Source organism: Eleutherodactylus coqui, chromosome 12, assembly GCF_035609145.1.
Source record: "Eleutherodactylus coqui strain aEleCoq1 chromosome 12, aEleCoq1.hap1, whole genome shotgun sequence".
In the NCBI taxonomy this organism is placed as follows: domain Eukaryota; kingdom Metazoa; phylum Chordata; class Amphibia; order Anura; family Eleutherodactylidae; genus Eleutherodactylus; species Eleutherodactylus coqui.
In genome coordinates this window covers 128037250-128060559 of record NC_089848.1, presented here as the reverse complement: position 1 = coordinate 128060559, position 23310 = coordinate 128037250, and the positions used below count along the sequence as shown (strand labels likewise).

The window sequence follows — 23310 nt, the reverse complement described above, 5'->3', positions numbered from 1 at the left end:
GTGTGTTCCTGTTGCTAAACAACCATTCCTTTAATCACTTGATACAATGTGATCAGCAACTGCGAAAAAGGGCAAATTGTGCACAAACATGTCTGAATATGTATATACAGTATGTAAACATCTCACCAGTGGCTGGCGGCGCCCCTGTTGGCTGGCGGTGTGGTGGCGCCCCCGTTGGCTGGCGGCGCCCCGTTTTCTCTTACCATCTCATTCTGTCACATTTCCTATATTTTCCCTACATTATAAGGCATCTGCCATCACTAGGAAGACATTGTGCTGAATATTAATAGTAACCTACATGATAAAGTGTTTTTCACCTGTTTTACCATCTTGGAGAGGAGCTCATGCTCTATGAAGAATGGGCGTGGTCGGACTAATTGGGGGAGACCTGGATTTTGTTCATCGCCACAAACTAACTTCATGTAGACTTCTAATCCTGCTCGCTGGCATCTCTGTAATCAAGGGGAGTTGGGGGACGCGTCTGCAGCGATGGCTTTATGCTAAGACATTTCTATTATTCCCTTAGGAGGGAGCTTTGCTCCTTAATTGCACGGATCACTTTAACCATGAGCTCATCTCGTCTTGCGGTGGGACCGGCTCCCGTGCCAACTGGAGGTTTTTTCCTGCTATGTTTTTCATGTCTTGTGCGACTTCATCTTTGCTTCCACGCTGAAATTTGAGACTTGGCACATTTGTAGCAATCATGGAATCGACCTTAAAATGGATCCCCACTTTTTATCATCATCACTTTTAGGTCTAAACTCTATTTTTCTATCGTTTTGCAGCGGCTGCAGCGCCGCCGTCTTTTATTTCTCTACTACAACGCGCTAAATCCCCTGCAGAGACCTCGATGCGAAGGCATTGTGGGCTTGAGAAATAAATACTTGGCCTTTTGAGAATGCTACAAAATAACGTTGCGGACTGCGCTATTCTATAAAAAAAATACGGAAACGGAGCGATGCAAGCTGCAAAGTTTTCCCACTGAAATCAGTGGGGGGGGGGGGGGGGGGGGGAATGCTAAGTTCCGTTTTTCTGTTTCAAAAATGGAACAGATGGATGGAAAGTTCTGGCATTGATGCGATCGTGCCTTACAAAAATCGCACATGTGGGACCTGTAATTGTTTTGCTTGTGTTCTGCAGTAACATTTTTATTCCCGCATGAAGTTTATGAAACGCCCTACAATTGTCGGGCTGCCGGCTTATTGTAGCCTTTCATCTGTTCGGTGTCTAACTTGGTTACTTTCTTTCCTAGAAGTTCTGCAAACAAGGTGCCTTTAGCGTGTCACTCGTCTTCCTTTCATTTCGGCGTTGCGGTGACCCCCTAACCTGCGCCTCTTGTTCACTATTTTCAGAAGATTAGCTCTTTTGTCAGGCTCATATTACCAATTGTTCCCTTGATCTTCCAGCGCCGTCTTTGCCGTATACAAGCGCTCTTCTGTCTTCCATCAGTCACTATCTGATTATGCCAAATTCCAGCATGGCTGCTGCTGAGGGTTCACTGCTTTGTTACGTAATTGAATTATATTTTCAGTCTCGCTGTTTATATGGCGGCTGTAGATCCACACGTGACGCTCGGATTATGCAGATTGGTATACAGGAGTTGCTGCGCAGGTGATCAGTCAGTCGCTCCCGGGATACAAACGAGCCGCGGTCCAGGTTTACAGACGGTCCGTAAAACTGTACTTTCTAGAATATGGTTGTTCTCTGAAGCTGATAACTTTGTGGTAAGACGCTTACTTGGTGCAGAATTTTTTTGCACTTTTCAGTTGCTACAAGTCCTGTGCAGAATTTTAGTGGACATTCAGTTTTCAGGGTAAAGTTGCAAAAATGTGATTTTACTTACTTTGCGGTCTACACCACCGCCTGGCAGTTTTGTTATTTATAAAAGGGGCTAGACAATTGATTTTTGCAGGAAGCGGACAGCTCCGTTACTACCGCAGTGGCCAGGCGTGGTATTGCAGAAACTCAACTGAATAGGAACTTTGCATGTAATACCAAGTCTGACCACTGAAGCGGGAACAGAGATGTCTGTTTCCTGCAGAAATCCGCACCAGTAAATGAAAGCATCAGGCTAGCTAACAGCTGACCAGTGGGGGTTACGGATGGAGGATCCCAACCAATGTGTTATTGGTGGCCTGTCCTGAGGATAGGCCATCAATAGTTTACAACCAGACAGCCCCTTTAAGACCGGCATTTCAAATGCCAGCCTTAATAAATTTCCCCCTTTAGGTCTCCGTGATAAGAGTATAAATATAACTTTTTGTTTAGTCTGATTTCTAAGAGACCTCCGGTGATCGGACACTTATCCTCATTGGTTTGAATGTTAAATATTGCAAGATTTAGGGGTTTTTACCCATAAAATTGCACCCCACACCTGTGACAAGGCAGCACCCTAGGCGGTCGTCTGCCCTCGCCTACCCCTTGTCCCAGCTCTACAATCGTGAAGGCTGACCAGACTGGCATTTCACTCCCTTCAAGCCTTTTATTCTTGCCCTAGAAGAGCTCCATTAACTTTGTGTAAAATTAAGCTTAGCATGAACCTTCATGTTCAAAAAGAGGTTCTGCAGCAGCGGTGGTGAAGGCCATTGAGGGATCTGTAAGGAATGGTAACGCACTGGAAACTGATAAATGTACACGGTTTCCCCCAAAAATAAGCCCTGGCATGGTTTTTAACGATTTTTGAGGTTGCTTGAAATAGAAGCCCGACTCTAAAATTAAGCCCTAGTTACAGTTAATTTTAAAAAGTCAGTTTAAAGTAAAATCTTTTGGAGCAAAAATTAATATAAGACCCTGTCTTATTTTTGGGGAAACGGGGGGTATCTACGAATTTGTAACGGCGCACGAGGAGCCGCGTCATCTTCTCGCATCACTGAAATTAGCTGACGGACTCCCTTTGAAGGACATTTGCGGTTCCTGGACCTTTCTGCGTCGCCCTCGCTGCTCTACGAAGTGCCTGTAACTCTCGTGCTGTTGGTTTTTCTCGCATGAAGTGTCCCGTTTCTTCTATTATAGCATAGCTGCTGGGATGAAATGTCTGAGGACTCCTCTGTTCCTGGGACTGAACGGTCCCCATTCTTCATTGTAATTACGGTGAAGCTTCCTGGTGACTGATGAGTAAATGGTTAATGATTGCGAACTGCCAGGCCGTCCAGATCAAATACTCTTTGAACAGAACCTTCAAAGTGTGTCGCAGGAATTAGATGTTGGAATCTGAAGGATTTAGCGGCCTTGCAACTCCTTAAGGGGGCTACTTGATAAAACACTGCCGTTCCTTGTGCGCTGAGGTCTAGTTGTCCTGTTGTAGGTGGGCCGGCGCCCTCCAAGGCTACAGCTGGGTATTGTACCATGTTTGCACATGCCAAACAATCTGACCTCCCTAATCCACCTGCAGAGAGTCCTGGTTCCCGTGGACGGAGACCCCCGCACGCAGACTTGGGAATCGCTGATGTTTGGTATTCCTAATTAATTCTTCCTGCGCGGTGGAACACTGTACGCCAAAACCTGCGGCGCACCCAGATCCGTTGTCATGCATGGTGAAAGTAGCAGCATGGAGAAAAGATGGGGGAAGACAACCACCTGCGGCGGAACACGTTTTTAGAGGGGACGCAGAACCTATAGGGACGATACCATCTGCAGTGGGGCAAAGACCGAAAGTTTTAGTTTTTTTTTGTCGTCACCAGAAAATAACTGGTAACCGAAACAAGCGCACTTGGGCCATCAGCGCCAAACCAGCTGCACCTCCTACCCGAGGGACAGCAGTTTGCTTTCCAAGTTCAATAAAGTTCCTCGGCATCCAGAATGTGGCAGATCTCTCCCAGGAACTGCGTTTGTAAAGGCTGCTGACCAGCCCGCCACAGATTGACCCTGGGTACTGGAGATGTCTTATGGCCCTTCTGGTAAGACCGGCCTCTTCTGAAGAGATGGCGATAGACGCCATGACCACCCCTCCCTCAGTGGGCCAACCCCTCAAACCTGGGGACACTTCAGAGGAATTATACAATATGACTTCTATCCTGCATTTATTACCAGTTCCCTCTTTTGAAGGCTTTATCTGTAATCTTCAGTTCTGAACTTGTGAGTAGAAGCTTCTGCTATCTCACATACACTGCAAGAATAAGCGGTGATCAAGCACCCCCATCTCTCTGTAACACACACCTAGCAGTCTCGTAGAGAAACATTATACAGCAAGACTGAGCAGTGTAGATGTGATTTCAGTAGTTGTAAATCACTTACCAGTAAGCTGCAGGGACATCTGTGTGTTTGGTTCTGCCTCTTCCCCTCCTCCTCTATCTTTTGAGTAGTCTCTCTCATTCACTTCCTGCATTCAGTCTCTGGTAACACATAACAAGACTGAGATCACATGACAACAGGCGTGGACAGGAAATTAGAAGCAAATGAGACCCCTAGTCTCCCCCTAAAATGTGTTTGTTTTGTTTTTTTGGGTTTTTTTGTGCTGAAAAATCCCTAAACTGCTGAATAAAGTTGCACTTTTGTTCGGCTCCTGCAGGCGCTTTTTACTGCGATTAATGCGCCGTTTTGAACGCCGTGTTACATGCGGTATAACACGCCCATTTAAATCAATGGGGCCTGGCATATGCTTTCCAGCGCCGTGATTTTCAAGCGGAGTCTGTTCTATATTTAGCCGTTTTGCGCGCCTCGTCACCCATCACAATGATGGGGGGGCGCTAAAACACGGTCAGCCGCAGGGAGTTCTGCTGAAAGTGAAAGTAAAATCGCGATGCCTTCCCACCTGTACTCACCGGGAGGGCGCTAGAGGAGAAGTTAGAGGAGTCGAGCGCCACTTCTACAGACCTTGTACATTAAAGAGCGCTGTATACTGCAGTATATAGTACAAGCGATCAAAGGAGTGCAAGTCCAGGTCCCCGGGGGAACTAAAGAAAATGTAAAAAATATTTTAACAGCAAAATATTAAAAGGTCTTAAACCCCCCCCCCCCCCCCCAAAAAAACCCTGAAAACAAAAAACCCTGAAAACAAACCTCTCCAAGTCTTCCCCATAAAAATCTGAACAATTAATAAAACACATATTTGGTATCGCCGTTAGAGATGAGCGAGCGGACTCGAAAATGGCAATACTCACTCCAGTAATTTGCCTTAGCGAGTCCGCTCGCTCATCTCTAATCGCCGTATATGTTAAAGTTAAATGTCACCATTTACCCCGCACTGTGAAGGCTGTATAAAAAAAGGTTAAAAATAATAAACTTTTTTTGGTGTCCTGGCTCCCCAACAGTGACTGAAAAGACGTATTTCCCAAAATAGTACTACTGCAGATTATATCTCCCCCCGCACGAAGCGAGCGCCATCACATCCCAAAGAATAACGCTACGGCGCCCAGAATACGGCGGCAGCGGCTTATTTATTGTTAAGAAAGTAATTTTATTTTTTTAGAAATGAGAAAAACCTAAAACTCGAAGTGTAAGGTGTATACAGTATATAGCTGCATCGCCGGAGTATGTCACATGTTCACTGCACTCCTCCTCCCTCTGAATTGAACGGCTGCATTTTTTTCTTTCCGTTTTTCCCCACTTAAACATCTTTAAAAGTTTTTCCAAATATTATTCGGGGCAATAAATGGTACCATAAAATAATCCAACCCCCCCCCCCCCCTCCCCCAAAGGAAACGAGCCGCCATATGGTGAGCTCAATGGACAAATCAGAATCTTTTTTTTGTTTTTTTGTTTCTCTTAAAAGGCGGGGCAGAAAAATGAAAATAAAACTCTCCTGTCCTGAAGGGGTTAAGCCCGTGTCACCCCAGTGTTTGTGCGCGGACTGCATGCAGAAAACTGGAAGAACTGATTTTAATTGGTTTATTCACAAGCGCAGATATGCCGCCTGCAGACCGATTCTGGCTGCACAGCCCTTTGGCTCACCCGCTCCCGGCGGCTCCTCTCTGTGCTGTGTGCCGGCCCCTCACCATTTACATTTCTGTGCGGGCCGCTGCAAGACCCCCACTGGAAACGAACCGCGGCAGGTTTTATTTCAGTGTGTGTTTTCCCGCAGACAAATCCCGGCCGTCTGCCTAGGATTGCGGTATTTAATGCAAACTTATGGAGCGGCCACAGGCTGACATCCCGCCATGGAATTACCGCCCGTGCGCAGGGGGCCATATTGCGTGTGCAATTGCATTTGCTTCCCCCCTCCCCCCATACCCTATTTTCCTCTGCATTTGTGCAGAATCTTGAACTCGTTGCACTAATTGGTCAGTTTAATGCCTGAGAGCAGTGTTGCATTTTTTTATTTTTTTTATTTTGCAGCTGGCGGGGGGGGGGGGGGGGGTGCAACTTACACTCAAACAAATTCTCTGCTGCGCACACATACGCAGCGTCCAACGGGCAAAAATATGGCACTAATATGCCTCCACTCATGTGACCCGGGCCTTAGAGGCGGTTTTCTAGCAGCGTCTCTCGTACATTGTACTCGCGTGCGATTGCGGCCTTGCTGGATTTTTCGTGTATAATATAGTATTGTGTGATGTTGTACTTTTATTGGTATTTGCGCCCTCAGCCGGCGCCCGTCTGGCTTTATGTGACAATAGAGGACTCTTATAATAAAGTGAAAACCTCTTATGGCTCCTTCAGACTGGCGAGCGCGATATCGTTGCGAGATAATCGCGGCACAATCCGTTTTCTTGTGATAAATCCTGTATCGCCGCCACCCGCAATCTTCTTGCATGAAAGTCAGTAGGATTCGGTAATGTTAAAAGCGCATCGCACAAAAATCACAAGTTGGTGCGTTGCGATGCGATGCGGGCGGCTCCATAGGGAAAGATGGGCTAGAAAAAGAACGCAAAATGCAGAAAGATACGACCTGCTGCGATTCGCTGCAAATGGGAATGAAACTATTAAAAATCATTGGTTTAAGGATTCCGCGTTTTCACTCCGCCTCGCATCGCGTGATTTTACTGCAGGTGTGAAGCCCCCTTAAGGTTTTAGTAGGAATCCCGGCTCCTTGCTCCTTCTAGGGACCCTGTAAGGCCTACATGGTATACCCCCGCCCCCGCACACGGAGACAAAGGCGGCAGGTAATCGGCGGCCCTGAACAGATGGCAGTTAAACGTTGCTGATGCTGCAGTTGCTGCCGCCATGCTCCTCCTGGACCGGCGTCCATTATGTCTGTTTTATTTCCTTATAATTGTATCGGGGGCGTGATATGAATGTTTATTCTGCGGGCGGCCGCGGACGCGCACAACTTCCCCTCAGTATTCAGTATGGAGATTCAGTCGGAGAGTCGGCCCTTGTTCTTCTCTTGATGCAGAATCTGAATGCGAGCTGCGCTCCGCCAGCTGTCCGCTCCCCATGTGGCGGCCTCCGCCGCTCCGCTCCGATGTTTCAGTAATATTGGCCGCACATGTTTCCAAGTGACAGCAGTATGCTCATGCCTTCATCTGAACTACAGCTACAGTTGGCTCCATACTAACGCCTTCACACCAGGGCCACCCTAGTGGTTGCGGCGGCTCTGCCCTGTCTAGATACAGTTAACTAGTGCTGCTTTGGAGCGGCGCCACCGCTGTGTGCACTTGGCTTTTGTGTGTTCGTTTTGTCCGCAGCGTCCTAGGTAAGATGCGTAATATTTAGGACCGTATTCACATAGTCCTTTTTTTCCTCCTCCCATAGGTCAGTAATATATTTGCCCGTCCGCGGTTTCTACCCACAAACTTCCTCCAGCCGTGTTCTTAAATATTTTCTATTCGAAGGCCTACATCTCCCACACCATATTCCAATGTCCGTACGGACTCTTGCAGGTTTTGGCATTAGCCCACCCACCTCAGCTGTTGAGTACCCCGCCGTCCACGGAGCGCTTTGGTTTCTCGCACATCTGCAAAAAATTTTCCAGACCGGCGCGTGCGCAGATTCTGTGTGCCTTCTGTGAGCAGTGTTGTCGTTACCAGCCGGATGAGAGGGTCCGGCACGTAGACCAACCGCCAGCATTGGAATACGGCACAGGAGTTTTAAGAGGTTTCACACAGTTATGCGCTCAGAGGGAATGATGGTTATTTACGGACCGCGCTGTAGTTCACCGCGCCGCTCCTGTGGTGCCCCGCCCCGCTCCTGTGGCGCCCCGCGCCTGTAGATCCTTTTTAGTCGGGTAGAAAACTCTGACGGTTCACTTTAACAAAGAAATGCAACAAAAATGGGAGTTTGAAACCGTCCCAATGACCCCGCAGGTTATCGTATTGGGGCTCTTCTGCACGGAATGGTTCTCCTTCAAAAATGTTGGATTGTGTGAATTTGAACAATAATTGTCCGTTATCGTTCAGTGACGCCGCGGCCAACGATTGAGACCTAATTCGTTGGTTCATTTTATGCAGACATAAAAAGCATCGTTTAGTGGTACAATGCCCCGAGGGCCCGACCGTCCCGCGACCGAGTGACGAAAAAATATAAACCCTTATCTGCGTGTAAACTGAAAGCATTTTAAGCAAACTACAGATTTCGCACTCTGTGTAAGAGCGCCCCAAGACCTTGGGCTACTGGAGTTTTCAAAAACTTCTCTAAAACATCCCAGGTCTTTGGCCGCTGTTTGCACCCGGGTTGAGCTCCATCAATTCAGTTTTTCCATGTAGGTTTATTTTTTCTGCTTCCCTGCTGCTTGCAATCCACTTACAGGCGGGGGAGGGGGCATCCTAAGCCGCCATTCTGCCAGTACTTAACTGTCCTGGACTTCCTCGCCCACATTTCCCATGCTGCCTTTCATAGCCTTGCTCCAATTGGCTGTAAGGTAGCATCTGAGTTCTCACTCCTGGGTTGCATGTAGTAACTAGCTGTGCCCCGTGTCCCTATTACTAGAGAAGCCAAATTTCGTATGTGCTGGGAGACCCCTAGTGGCAGCCGCTTGCATTAAAAATAGTTATTTTTACCTCTGAGAATAAAGTATTTTACATGATTGATAAACGGACGGTCAGATCAGCAGAAGTTGTTGGGAAAAGTTCATGTCCATTGACTTCTGGGATTCCCCTGACGGCCACCTGAAGTGTCGGCGGCTCCTGAGGTTCTGTTCTTTTTGATCAAAGTAATTTGGTCTTTGCACACAAACTGGAATATTCTGCAGTGGAAATCGGCACCAGACTGAACCCGTCCGCTCGTGTGAGCCCCCATAATGATTACAATTAAAAGTCTCAAAATGGCATCAGACAGGAAAAAATTGAATTAAACAGAAATGCAAAGAAAACCGCCTTTTGGCGAATTCATTCGGTGTGAATGAAAGTAAGGGGATACAGATGTGCCACGGAATTGGTGCAGATTTCACGTCAAATATAACCTGATGTGGATGGAGGAGGATCAACAGATTGGGAATGCTAAATTTCCGCTCCCTATTCTTTTGTTCCCCATGAGATAAGCTGGCATAAAAGCTGTCCAGTGGCAGCTTACCTCCCTAAACACCTGAATACTCACCAGTGCTGTTAGTGGCAACGAGAGGAAACAGTTGCTTGGCCGACAGCGGTGGAAGGTGCATGGACGGGTGAAGGGGAGGGCGCACTGGCGGGCGACGGGGTGGATGGACGCACGGTGGGCGGATCCACGCACCTGGCGCTTCAAATACACAACTGAGACCCGCTGCTGAGCTGCGTCCGATAATAACCCCCCGCAGTCTGTTTTCTCATCCTACAGACCTGTGACTGCAGCCTTATTCGGTGGTCTTTGTAATCGTGGTGGAAACTGTTTTTATTCCCACATATCCCGAGTCCGTGAGACGCGTCCGCCATGTGAAGGGGATTTATCACGCCGGCCGCCCAAAAACTGCAAGTCTATTAGAGGTTTTTCTAAATTTAAAAGAACAAAGGATCACGTGGGCCGGAGGAGAATGATTGCTACAATCCCGCCTGCGATTGGCCATTATTTAGGGACTCCTAAGTGGCAGGTTATATTTATGCTAATGCATCTGCTTCAGGGAACATTGCTGATAGCAGAACAAAGTGAATAAAAGTAGTTTGCTTTGCAAATGAATGCAAATGGTGGAGCCTTTCGGGAAGCCCTTTAACAGGGGCAGTGCTCTTTGATTATGAGTGAAGCTGCCATTTGGACATGGTGAAAAGAGCACGCTTGAACCATTGATTAGGGGAGACAGTGAAAGAAGTCAGGAAGGCCCCGTTAAGCTTGCAGTGCGGCAGGCGGATGTCAGCGTAGTTAGAGCACAGTGGGAGAATGACAGGGAGGATTAGTGTCAGCAGAAGCTTTGCTGCAGCTTGGGAGATAGTCCCTGGGGTCACTCACCTCTGACTGTTCTCTGCTGATGGCTCGCTAATGAAAGTGCTTGATGCATGGCTGTTCATTATCAGAAAAGGTGATTAGATGAGGTATTTATCTGTAAAGGTTATGCTTCTCAGCATCGCTGCCTCTTATTGTGCTTCCAGACAGGTATGGGCCCGCTGCAACGAAAGAGGAGTGGGAATAAAGCTACAGATGTAGCAGAGCTTAGTTGGTTTTAGCACAATAAATGACCGCAGTGCGTCGTCTAGGGCAATCGCAGCAGCAGGGTCTGAAAACCAATAAATTAACACTTCTATTGCTGGTAATTAAAACCCAATAAATCCAAAAGGTGTCACAATTACCAAATGTCCAAACTGCACCATATAGATCAGTCCGTCCCATTAAAACAGGTACTGCTTGATGGTAAAATGATGATAGAAAAAAAACGCAGCGCACAACATGAATAAGTGTGGACATAGATGAGCCGCATTACGATTCAGACACATCACTTCAATAGAACGAAGGTTAGCAAGCAACTGGCACCCTCTCACTACTTAAAAGTAGGATAACCGCCCTGACAAGGGTGACCCCCACCTCTCAGTGGCTATGCCTCAAAACTGTCTACTAGTATGCTCTAAAGGCCCCTTTTACATGGGTTGACTGTTGGGCACATTAGTGCATGACAGCTGTCCCGACGACTGTTGAACCTGTGCTTTACACAGCGGTGATAGTTCTATAGATGGAGATGGAGCGAGCCGGGATCACTCGCTTCCGCCCGCCTCTATTTACGGTAACTGGTCAGTCTCTCAAAATTGTGTAATTCCTGTTTACACGGCCCGACAGTCGCTTGGTTTTTAGGTGAGTTACAAACCAAGCGACTCAAACAAATGAGCGATATGTTCAGTGCCGTCAGCGGCTGCTTGTATGCGGACGACTATCGCCTGAACTTGCCATTTGTCCAGCCACCTTTAGGTGCCAAACATCACATCAGCATCTCATGAACCCAACGTGTTTCCCCGTCTTCTGCATGATGGTTCGGGGGATTACCAGGTGGGATCAACATATCACTCAGGTCTACCTGCAGGATAAGATTCATGTATGGATCACACTCGTTAATTCCTTGATGCGCGACACACTGGATGGGGAGATAATAATCTTTATATAGCGCCAACATATTCCGCAGTGCTTGCAAGTTGGGGGGAACGGAAACAAAACCCTGGTTACCTGTAGTAATCAGCTGATGGGGACCGTAGGGGTGCGGGGCTCCAACCGGCTTACATACTACAGATAATGGAAGGATACAGCAGGTAAAGGGATGGAGATGTGCACGGTATGGCGGGTTGGAGATGCGCGCGGTATGGCGGGGTGGAGAGTGAGGGATGCTATACACACAGACAATGGTCAAGTTGAGCCGTAGAGGGGCCGAATCGTAATGACTGCAGAGGTGGACAAGATCATGAAAGGGTGATGTGATGTTTGGCACTTAAGGCATGTTGCTCAACAGTTTTGAGGGTTGGCCACCAAGAAGTGGGGTCGCCCCTGTCAGAGCAGCTATCTTATATGTAGGAAGTAAGAGGTAGGTTGTATCTAACAACTATGTTCACACTGATTCAGGATTTTTGTGTAAAAAAAAAAAAATGAACACAATAGGGTTTTTCGGATCATGTTACCGTATTCGCAGTGTGTTGGCAAATGTTCCCTTACATTGGACTGTAGGAAATTACTGTGCAGACATCGCAGCTCCAAAGAGTTAAATGACATGTTGGCTCTGCTACATCAGTGCATCCACTAAATAAAGGATGTAGCGCCGGCTTTAGGATTATGTGGGACTCTTGATCAATATTTGAAATGGACCCTCAGTCTATAATGCAATTGGCTTGACTAGTATAGATGACCAGGGGTGAACTACTGATACCGGGCTAACGAACCCTTGGTGCCGGCTGTGTGTGTGTGTGTGTGTGTGTGTGTGTATGTGTATATATATATATAATTTATTACACACACCACACGTGTGGGTGAACATCTGTATGTGTGCACGCTTCATATGCTACTAGACGCCATTGTTAATACTTCTCTTTGCTGCTCTCCATTCTGCAGCTCGTTTTGGTTCCTCGGCTGAACGATGACCTCTTTTCTCTTGCAGTCCCCAGACTGGTCAGAAGAGGACCTGAGCCAACTGACGAGAAGCATGGCCAAATTCCCCGGGGGGACCCCTGGCCGATGGGAGAAGATCGCGCATGAGCTGGGTCGATCAGTGGCAGATGTGAGTTGATTTTCGTTGTGACAAACCCAACCAGACGGGCGAGCTGCAGCCCAACGCCGCTGACCGCGGTCCTTCTAGGTCCTGGGAGTGGAGCAGTAAGTGCAGCAAGAAGCAGATGTGTGCCGTCCCGCCGCCGCCAACGGCAGCTGGAACTGATCAGCTGGACCGGGGATTTCACTGCTCCCAAGTTTAGGCTACTGTAACCCGAGCGCAGAAAACGATGCCACTTACGCTGCAGTAACCCCTCGCTGTCCGCAGGGAAGATGGCCAACATAATATCTCCTTAACTATACAAATTCCTTATTTTACTGTCCCCATTCTGGGGTCCATATAAAGTGTTGTAGAACGTTTATTACACTTAGCGCAATAAAAACAAGTGCCTCGGCATCGCCACATTCGTATTCGTCCGTCGGCAGAGCTCTGTGGGGCTAGTGGATTGCTGGAAGTTGTTGGTTGTATTGGTGTCACTTTGAGGTCCATCTGGATGCTGGATTGCTTTTTATTAGTTTTTTGGGGTTTTTTTTTTTTTTTGCGACACAAGAAAAATGGCAATTCTTGTTGGTTAAATTATTTTTTCAGCGTTCACCTTGCGAGATAAATAACATAATTATTTTCATTGTTTGAGTCGTTAGGGACGTGCTATAAAAAATATATATATTTTATCCATTTAAATGGGTTTATGTAGGAGAAAAATGCTTTTTAAAATGTTTTTTTTTTCTTTAAATTGAAGTTTTTTCACCCTTTTTTTTTTTTTAAGTCCCTGAAGTGGACCTCAGTAGTGCAATGTACTGCCCTAGCGATCAAACAACCGCACCTTTAATATAGTCAAATAGACTGAGTTACATGACAGACATGGAGGCCTTTGTCAGGCTTCCAACTGCAATGGGAACCCATTGGTACCTTGCGATCACACTCTGCAAGGTGTTGATGAGGGTCAGAAAAGCCCCCTCCCTCTGATATCTGCTTACGTGCTGCAGTTGCTATTGATTGTGGCATGTAAGGGGTTACACTGCCAGGATAAGAAGTTTCCCCATTCCTGGCTGTTAGAGCAGGAGCCCCGCTGTCAGTCAGTCAAGCTATATGTGCAGGCTTAAAGACCATCAGTGAGGTCAGTAAAAAGTCATTTTGTCATGAAACGGTTAATGAGCAGTAGCCAGAGAGTGAAATGCAGACCAAGTGCCGGGTGTGGGCTAGCTGGTGTCTCCCAACCCACCAGAATAGATGTGTCCTCAGTCTCTGGTCAGTCAGGGTACCCTTACATGGGACTGTCGGGTTCATAAGTCTAATGGAGCGATGATGGTTTAAGTGAATGGAGGCGGAGCGGTCGGGAATCATTCTAGCCGCCCGCCTCCGTTCACAGGAAATAGTCACTCATACATTAAGCGACTGACAGCTGGGCCGTCTCTCGCTCAATACCCTGTGGGCGGACGCGGGTACACGGGATGATTGCCACCCGATCGCCCACTATCACTTAACCATTGGATAGGTGATAAATCTGATCGATGACTGTCTGACTGCTGAGTCCACCAATCCTGAAAACGTGTCCCCCTCTTCCTGTCATGCGGGGTTGATACTCCCACCCGTAGTGACGTCAGATTGAATGGAGCGCTGGGTGCGCCCGCATGGTCGCCGCTCCATTTATTTCATTAGGGTTGATGGATATAGCCGAGTACGGAGCGTAGAATGGACTGTAGATCCCCTGGAACCTGTAAATGTATTCATCTAAAGATTTATTATGGGATAAATCTGCTAATTGCACAAATCTTACTGCACTCTAATTGGCTGACTATAACTATTTTTTCCTCATTGTTTGTATGATTGGAGAGTGCGGTAAATAATGAAGTGCCATCTTGTGCCCTCCCGGCTCCCGAACCTTCAGGAACAGATGTTTCATCCTATAAATAATTGCTTCTCCGCGTTGCAGATTTGTCCATTGTTCAGGCTCGCACCTTATTTACTTTAGACCATTTTGTGTCGTTTCACCCGGCACATAATGGGTTCATACATTTCTCTGCCGGGAAGGGTTAATTGTGTTTGTTTCCCTAAATGATGACGAGAAGCCAGATTGTGATTGCTGTGATCGGTTCCTGCCTGTTGACCTGGTTACCTGTAGGCCGGTCTCCCCATCAGCTAATTCACATCTGTTCCTTGACCCATTTTCCGTGCTCAGCGTGTCGCCCCAGGCTTACTACCCATTGCCGTTCCTCAAGAACAATCCAACCAGTTTATTTCCCCCGTCCAGTGTCTCTTTACACAAATGACTTGGAGCTCACTGCCTTGAACACTTTGCCACATGAGCGCACAATGTGGGGGTTTAAAAGTTTTTGCCTTTTTATAATTTACACCTTTCTTGCAGAGATGTGGGGTCTTCATGTGATGATGATCCATTAGGAACCGGTCTGAGCTCTTTTAAAAAAGTATTTGACACATTGAAGCACAAAGCATGTTTCCCTGTGTGGCCATTTACATAGACTGTACCGCTATTGGTACGTTCTGTACTGCTGAAGCAGATCTGCCAGGTCTCTTAATGAGGAGAAACACTCACAGGAAAATCTGTCAATCACTATGAGTGGGGGGAGGGACTCTCAGGATGTCTGTTAGAGGGTGGAGGGGGAGGGACTCACAGGATGTCTGTTAGAGGGTGGAGGGAGAGGGACTCTCAGGATGTCTGTTAGAGGGTGGAGGGGGAGGGACTCATAGGCTGCCACTGAGTGGGTGGAGGAGGAGGGACTCACAGGCTCTCTCTGTGAGTGGGTAGAGGGAAAGGGACTTGCAGGCTCTCTCTGAGTGGGTAGAGGGGGAGGGACTCGCAGGCTCTCTCTCTGAGTGGGTAGAGGGGGAGGGACTCGCGGGCTCTCTCTGTGAGTGGGTAGAGGGGGAGGGACTCGCGGGCTCTCTCTGAGTGGGTAGAGGGAGAGGGACTCGCAGGCTCTCTGTGAGTGGGTAGAGGGAGGGACTCGCGGGCTGTCTCTGAGTGGGTAGAGGAAGAGGGACTCGCGGGCTGTCTCGGTAGAGGGAGAGGGACTCGCGCGCTGTCTCTGAGTGGGTAGAGGGACTCGCGGGCTGTCTCTGAGTGGGTAGAGGGACTCGCGGGCTGTCTCTGTGAGTGGGTAGAGGGACTCGCGGGCTGTCTCTGTGAGTGGGTAGAGGGACTCGCGGGCTGTCTCTGTGAGTGGGTAGAGGGACTCGCGGGCTGTCTCTGTGAGTGGGTAGAGGGACTCGCGGGCTGTCTCTGTGAGTGGGTAGAGGGACTCGCGGGCTGTCTCTGTGAGTGGGTAGAGGGACTCGCGGGCTGTCTCTGTGAGTGGGTAGAGGGACTCGCGGGCTGTCTCTGTGAGTGGGTAGAGGGACTCGCGGGCTGTCTCTGTGGGTGGGTAGAGGGACTCGCGGGCTGTCTCTGTGAGTGGGTAGAGGGACTCGCGGGCTGTCTCTGTGAGTGGGTAGAGGGACTCGCGGGCTGTCTCTGTGAGTGGGTAGAGGGACTCGCGGGCTGTCTCTGTGAGTGGGTAGAGGGACTCGCGGGCTGTCTCTGTGAGTGGGTAGAGGGACTCGCGGGCTGTCTCTGTGAGTGGGTAGAGGGACTCGCGGGCTGTCTCTGTGAGTGGGTAGAGGGACTCGCGGGCTGTCTCTGTGAGTGGGTAGAGGGACTCGCGGGCTGTCTCTGTGAGTGGGTAGAGGGACTCGCGGGCTGTCTCTGTGAGTGGGTAGAGGGACTCGCGGGCTGTCTCTGTGAGTGGGTAGAGGGACTCGCGGGCTGTCTCTGTGAGTGGGTAGAGGGACTCGCGGGCTGTCTCTGTGAGTGGGTAGAGGGACTCGCGGGCTGTCTCTGTGAGTGGGTAGAGGGACTCGCGGGCTGTCTCTGTGGGTGGGTAGAGGGACTCGCGGGCTGTCTCTGTGAGTGGGTAGAGGGACTCGCGGGCTGTCTCTGTGAGTGGGTAGAGGGACTCGCGGGCTGTCTCTGTGAGTGGGTAGAGGGACTCGCGGGCTGTCTCTGTGAGTGGGTAGAGGGACTCGCGGGCTGTCTCTGTGAGTGGGTAGAGGGACTCGCGGGCTGTCTCTGTGAGTGGGTAGAGGGACTCGCGGGCTGTCTCTGTGAGTGGGTAGAGGGACTCGCGGGCTGTCTCTGTGAGTGGGTAGAGGGACTCGCGGGCTGTCTCTGTGAGTGGGTAGAGGGACTCGCGGGCTGTCTCTGTGAGTGGGTAGAGGGACTCGCGGGCTGTCTCTGTGAGTGGGTAGAGGGACTCGCGGGCTGTCTCTGTGAGTGGGTAGAGGGACTCGCGGGCTGTCTCTGTGAGTGGGTAGAGGGACTCGCGGGCTGTCTCTGTGGGTGGGTAGAGGGACTCGCGGGCTGTCTCTGTGGGTGGGTAGAGGGACTCGCGGGCTGTCTCTGTGGGTGGGTAGAGGGACTCGCGGGCTGTCTCTGTGAGTGGGTAGAGGGACTCGCGGGCTGTCTCTGTGAGTGGGTAGAGGGACTCGCGGGCTGTCTCTGTGAGTGGGTAGAGGGACTCGCGGGCTGTCTCTGTGAGTGGGTAGAGGGACTCGCGGGCTGTCTCTGTGAGTGGGTAGAGGGACTCGCGGGCTGTCTCTGTGAGTGGGTAGAGGGACTCGCGGGCTGTCTCTGTGAGTGGGTAGAGGGACTCGCGGGCTGTCTCTGTGAGTGGGTAGAGGGACTCGCGGGCTGTCTCTGTGAGTGGGCCAGGGAAGCAAACATTCATCTATTGTGTATGACTACTACTAGTGCCATCGGCCAACCTGTTATAAATGCAGTAATGTAGTCTCTGCAGCTATATCTCTTTACCTGATGGTGTCTATTAAATGTCCTAATAAGGTTCCTTCCACATCTGTGTCAGAGCCACCCGTGCAGATGCGGCATGAAATCCCAGACAAAGTAGTGCAGCATGCTGTGCTGCTTGGTCTGGGAAATGTTATGCCCACATGCCGGACATTCTGACCCCATTAAAGCCAACGGGATCTGTTCGGCACCTTCTGGGTCCAGCATTTTCAGCTCTTCTGTGACTCGGCTAAGGTGTGGAGCCAAACAACTGAAGAGAGAACATGAATGTGAACCTAATCTAAGGGGTGACTACTGAATGGCATCTTGATCTCCAGAAGGGTCGGGGTGTAAGTCTGTTGTTGGGCAGCATGCAGTAAATGTAAAGCTGAGCTCCGTGTGGCTGGATTCATGACACCTCTATAGTCAAAAGGTTATGAAGCTGAGGTCGGGGTTCGCCACTGCAGGTGTGATTTTAGTTTTACCTGTTGAGCGGTGTTGGTCGTGACCAGTCATGAGCGAACTTATGGTTTGGCTGGTTTGCCAAACTTTTGCAAAAGCTTGGTTCAAATTAGTTTGAACCAGAATGGAATTTCATCAAAACCCCTAAAACTGTTAACACTGCTGGAGAAGCTCTTTATAAGACTGCGTGTTACACAAGACCTTTAGGACTCCTTAAACAGTGTTGAGCAGTGCTGTGGAGTTGCTAGAAATGTACCGCCTCCAACTCGGCTAAAGAAATTACCGGTAATATATATATATATATATATATCATTTTTTCCCCCATATATTCAATGCAGAATTTGTTTTATATTTCATAGAAATTTAGGAAAGTTTTGAAATGTCCAATAAATTATGTTCTGTTCGTCTAAGGCTCTACTTGTCAAAAACCGTCATAAATAGGATGTGGAAACGGCAATAGAAATTCAGCTATTGCCTTTATTCTCCATTAAGCTACAGTAAGTTATCCTTATGCTGCCTCTTCAATGCTTTTAGTTAAGATGAATCTCTGCACATGCTCAGTAGTGAAGCTCCTCCTCTATAGACCGAATATTTTATGTTCTATCTAAATAGCTGGATTATTTTATCATAGTGGTAATGAAAAGCCTGATGCATTTTAATACAGTGAGCAAATCACTAAAAAATAAGTCCTATATGAAGGAGTCGAAGGTTTGGCTTACTGACTCCACAGCCCTGGTGTTCGGGGCTAGTGTTAAGTGAGCCAAACCAGTAGAACCCTCTTAGATAGAACTTTGTTAAAAGTTCAGTTTGGCACGAAGCAAACCAAGTTTTTAGCAAAGTTCGACCCAAAATGATGGTGGTCTGGTTTAGTTGGCTCAACACTAGTCAAGACTGTTATGTTGTATGGATGGCATTAAGATCCTATACAGCAGCTACGTGGATGAGCCTTCGTGAAGACCTCCATGAGATCGAGGACTGGGGCATGATTCCAAACTGGGACCTCAAACGTCTTGTTTGCCACAACCTCTAGAGCCCGTCCCCCTCCAATCCCCCGTTCGTAGAGGTCTCTTATGTTTTGAGCTGACGGCAGGAACAATATGTGAACCATTATGTGATCTCCATGGCCACACACGCTCTTCGCACGGGTAAAATGTTTACAATGTTAATTTATAGCTTTCACCAGATGATTTTTGTAACCACAAAGGCCACTTAAATAGTAAAAATAACAGGAAACACAAACTGTCTGGCATGCAAAACAGGCCATAATGTGATTATTAGCTGCAGGTTTTTTAAGTTAAAGGCCACAAATTCTCGGGTTTCCTACTTGTGAAGTAGTCCGCCTCCCGAGCCCGAGAGGATGTAAACCGATTCCGCCTCTCTCTGTGGTTACTAATCTCCGGCATTCAGGTTGCGATAGCAGACTGATAGGGGATTTGCCGGCTGCCTGGAAAAAGGGCTCAGGTAGGCAGGAAAACAACAGACAGGTGGATAGATGTAAGATGACTTTCTTAATTACCGGCCAGCCTTGCCATGTGAGCAGAAGCGCTCGGCTAGATAAATTGCCCCTCTTGTCTCCAAAGAGAAATCGTAGAAGTTAATTTAAGGAACACTAAACCCCGCGACTGCTGAGCCATTTACATTCTGCACAAATGTGACATTTGCATCGTGTTTCTCCTCCGAGCCGCTTTCTGCCGCGGTTGTAAAGTTGTTTTTTTTCCCTTTCTTTACAGCTGTTGTAGACAATGGCTGCGGCTTGTATTACAGGAGCGTTCTAAGGGGATTTTACAGCTCGGGAGCAGACATGTTTCTGGGTGACTTCTGTGAAGATCCGCCACCGTCCTGACAGCTCAATGATATTTTTGGCGTTTGGCGGCGCTCAGATGTGATTGACGGGTTGAGGCTTTCTTCGTCGAAATGTCTCCTGGAGCCCCGTTATGACAAGCTCTATATAAAATGTGTAGAGTACCTCATTAAATAAGTACTTAGTGCATGAGGGGAATAATGCCCCTTCTGTCATGTAAGATGACGCCGCTAGTAGATGGAGCCGGTTATAGATTCTTGCATCGAGGCCCAAACGTTCCTCCCCTTGTAGGGAGCTGCTGTGTGTGGTTTATGTAGGCCTGTTTTATGGAATGAAAGACTTGGCTGCGATTTCATTGTGAGTGGATTTATATGATATAGTGGGATTTAATATGTAGCAGGAGTTATTAAACCGCCCCTGACTTCTGCTATGTATTAAAAAATCCAACTGGATTCTGTGGATCATAAAACATTTCTTGCATTTAACACCTTTCTGGGTGCACATGGCTGCATACAAGCTCCTGTATGTATGTGTGTGCAGCTATTCCTGCCGTATACTTTAGGGGGTGAGCTCTAAGTGGGAACACTTCCACTTTACTTGGATCACTTAAGTGCAGGATGCATGACCCAAGCAATGACCATCACTGGACGCACCCGCGCCCCTGCCTCATTCCATACTACCGGCTGGGTGCGGGGCTTATGATGTGGGTCAGGAAGAGTAAACTGTATCCTTAGGGAGAGCACCTAGTAGGTCTGAGGAGACTTAGAGCCATGCATGCTCCTTTGGGAAATATGCAAATAGAAGATGGAACGATGCCTCTACAGCGCCACCTATTGGAAGGGAGCAATCCTGCAAGTCAATGTCAGAAATTTTCCAGAAGGAAAAGATAACACTACACGGGCAGTCTGGGGGGTTTTGCCCCTCATCAATGTAAAGTAGGTTGCTGGCTGGGTGAGAGGCCTATAAGGTGGGTTGGGAGGTGTAACGTTTCTCATGTCATAGGCCTCTCGCTCAGCCCGCTAGCAACCTACTGCACACTGATGGGGGTGAAACCCCTGAAACAGTCTGTCTGTACACGGTTATCCTAATCTGTCTGGAGAAGACTCTGACTTTGGCATATATTCCCAGTAATTGTTACAAGACTTGTTAAAAGGTCTGACAATTACTTGCAAGAACGCTGCATTCCAATTGGTGGCGCTATGGAGGCTGTGTTCTGTCTTATTTGCATAAACTTTCCAGAGGAGCATATGTTGCTACTGGGTGCTCCCCCTAAGGAGAAACTTTACCCTCCTGATCCATACTACCTGCACATGTATGGGATGATCCGGTCTAAGGACAGTTGTCAGCTGGGCCCGACGATGTGCCGCTGGACGCCGTTGTGCGTGGGTCACTCCTCTACTTGGCCCATTTTAATAATTGTCACATTTCATTAGGAATTTCTGTTCTGTAAGGAGATCTTTCTGTTTACATGTGTAATAGCAGTAACTTCTCTATAACCGTACAATGAAATGGGACATATGAGAAGAACACGTCAAGACGACTGCAGTATCATTTATATAGATAAAGTTGGTGCCCATGCAATGGATAACACAGCTGCTTTGTTCCAAAAACAGTGCCACTCCTGTCCATGGGTTGTGTATGGTATTGCAGCTCCACACCATTTACTCCAATGGAGCCGAGCTGCATTACTAGACCCACCTCAAGGACAGGAGGGAAACATCCAAATAGAAAGTGAATTGAGCAGCACAACCAGTGATCCCAGATACTTTCTTTATTGATCCATAAGGGGCAGAGCAGCAACGTTTCAACTCCTTCTAGAATCTCCAGAAGGAGTTGAAACGTTGCTGCTCTGCCCTTTATAAATCAATTAAAAAATACTGTCTGGGATCACTGGTTGTGCTGCTCAATTCACTTTCTATTTGGTGCATCCCAGTGGAGTGCTGCTGCACCTGTTTGCTTATTAGGAGGGAAACCTCCATCATTTTCTAGTCCTGTACAACTCCTTGAGTCCATAGACAAGTATCTAGAGGAAAGACTGTCAGAGCCTCAAGCAGTATCCGTGTGACGGCCATCTTTCCTGGTGCTAATATAAACGCACTTCGGCACTCATACATATTTAATATGTGAATAAAATTGTACAACTGTTTACCCTAATCAGATGAAAATTCAAGGTTCTTGGCTCATATTTTGATGGAAGCATGCAGGCCCATCCACCACACCCAGACAACCCTTTTTGGATGGGTGCCTTGCTTTGACACCTTTTTGAGGCAGAGACCGCAAATTGACTCTGGGGAAAAACTGGATACTTGGCTATATACTCTCATTGAAGTACCTAGGGCAGATGGGTGAATGGAGTGCAAGACAAAAGTGAGGGCCGCCCCTCCCCCACCAATGCAATGCATACAAAAAGCAAAAGTCAGCACTTCCAAGAAATTAATTGTTAGGCCTGGCGGATGGGCCCACATCCTTAGATCAGAATATGTTATAAGAACTTTGCCTTTTTTATGAGGTGTTTGTTACTGTTTCTCTTGAAGCCGCGGCGTACACGCACCTTCACATTTAATGTTTTTATTAGAACTGCTGACTTTTAGGGGGTTTGTATGCATTTCTTGCTGCTAATTAATGCCACCCACCTCCGCCATTTCAAGCCAGGACAGAAGGACAAGGTGCTCATCAATCCCAACCCCCTCCGCTTGTGTTTGGTCCCTGATATTTCCAGCATCCTCTCCGTGGTCCTCGGTTAACTCGCTCATCAGTATATTTTTGGGGGTTTGTTGCTCTCATGAGGGGGGGGGGGGACTCGCTGCCGATATAGGTAAACTCACGTCTTGGGTTTGACCGCATGGTGCTTAATATTGGGAGGTTATCCGTCAAGGGGGAGGATTTCACTCTCCTCCCCCAATTAATATTATGATTTGCTGTTGACATGTTATTATTTTTCCTGCCTTGGTGGATCAAGGCAGGAGCGGCTTTAACAGTTATTTGTCTTCACAAGAATCCGCTGACCCTTGGGTTTTCACATCTACCCGCCCTCCTCCACTACAATGGGCTTGGCCGGCAGCCAGCGCTAATGTGACTAATGAAACAAAGTTAACCCCCAACACTACCTCCACAGGGTAGTTGCCCAATTCCAGCTTACACCAGGGAATCCAGTCTTCAGAAACTACAGGACCCTCCAGAAGTTTGGAAACACCCCTTATATGTGTACAATTGGCAAGAAATAGTCATAAATCTCAACGCTTTGGGGCATTCGTATTTATAAGACTTGGAAACAAAACAAAGACCTTCCAACTAAAGGTAACTTTACACGGGACCGAATGTCTGCCAACTAATTGCTCCAAAGAGCGAATGAAATGATAGTTCAGTGTAAACACCAACAGGGGGCGAGCAATAAGTGGCCAGTTTGTTTCAGCTTACCAGAAAATCAGTCGCTAGTAGATCAAAGTTGTCAGGTGTAAAGTCAGCCGTTCGGATTTGAATGACTTGTGAACCAATTTTGGAGAACCTTTCTGACTAGTAAATTGTGGTTTGAACCTGGAGTGCTTCCAGACTTCTGGCGGTGATGTATGTTGTACCTCCATACAGGTCGTGTTTTGTGTTCAGATATGACCTGCCCACCATGGTGGCAGGCATCCGTCAGCTGGGTTGTCGAATTTTGGGGGGAAATTTTTTTTATTTATTTATTTTTTTAATCCTGAGGTCTTGAAGAGCCTTTCTCCCCCTCCCCCTACAAATAAAGAACTTAGCCTAGTCCTTCACAACCCAGTTGTGACCATGATGCAGAGTATGGCCAACCGTGGTGACGAC

The 23310-nt window shown here is 48.1% G+C and overlaps 1 protein-coding gene across 1 annotated transcript in view; it reads left to right on the top strand.

Annotated features, from left to right (window-relative positions):
- DNAJC1 (DnaJ heat shock protein family (Hsp40) member C1) overlaps nucleotides 1–23310 on the top strand; it is a 90645-nt gene that overhangs the window by 61803 nt on the left and 5532 nt on the right. The window contains exon 9 of the mRNA XM_066585444.1: nucleotides 12350–12469. Within this exon, the coding sequence (XP_066441541.1) occupies nucleotides 12350–12469 (120 nt within the window). The remainder of the gene's footprint in view (nucleotides 1–12349; nucleotides 12470–23310) is intronic.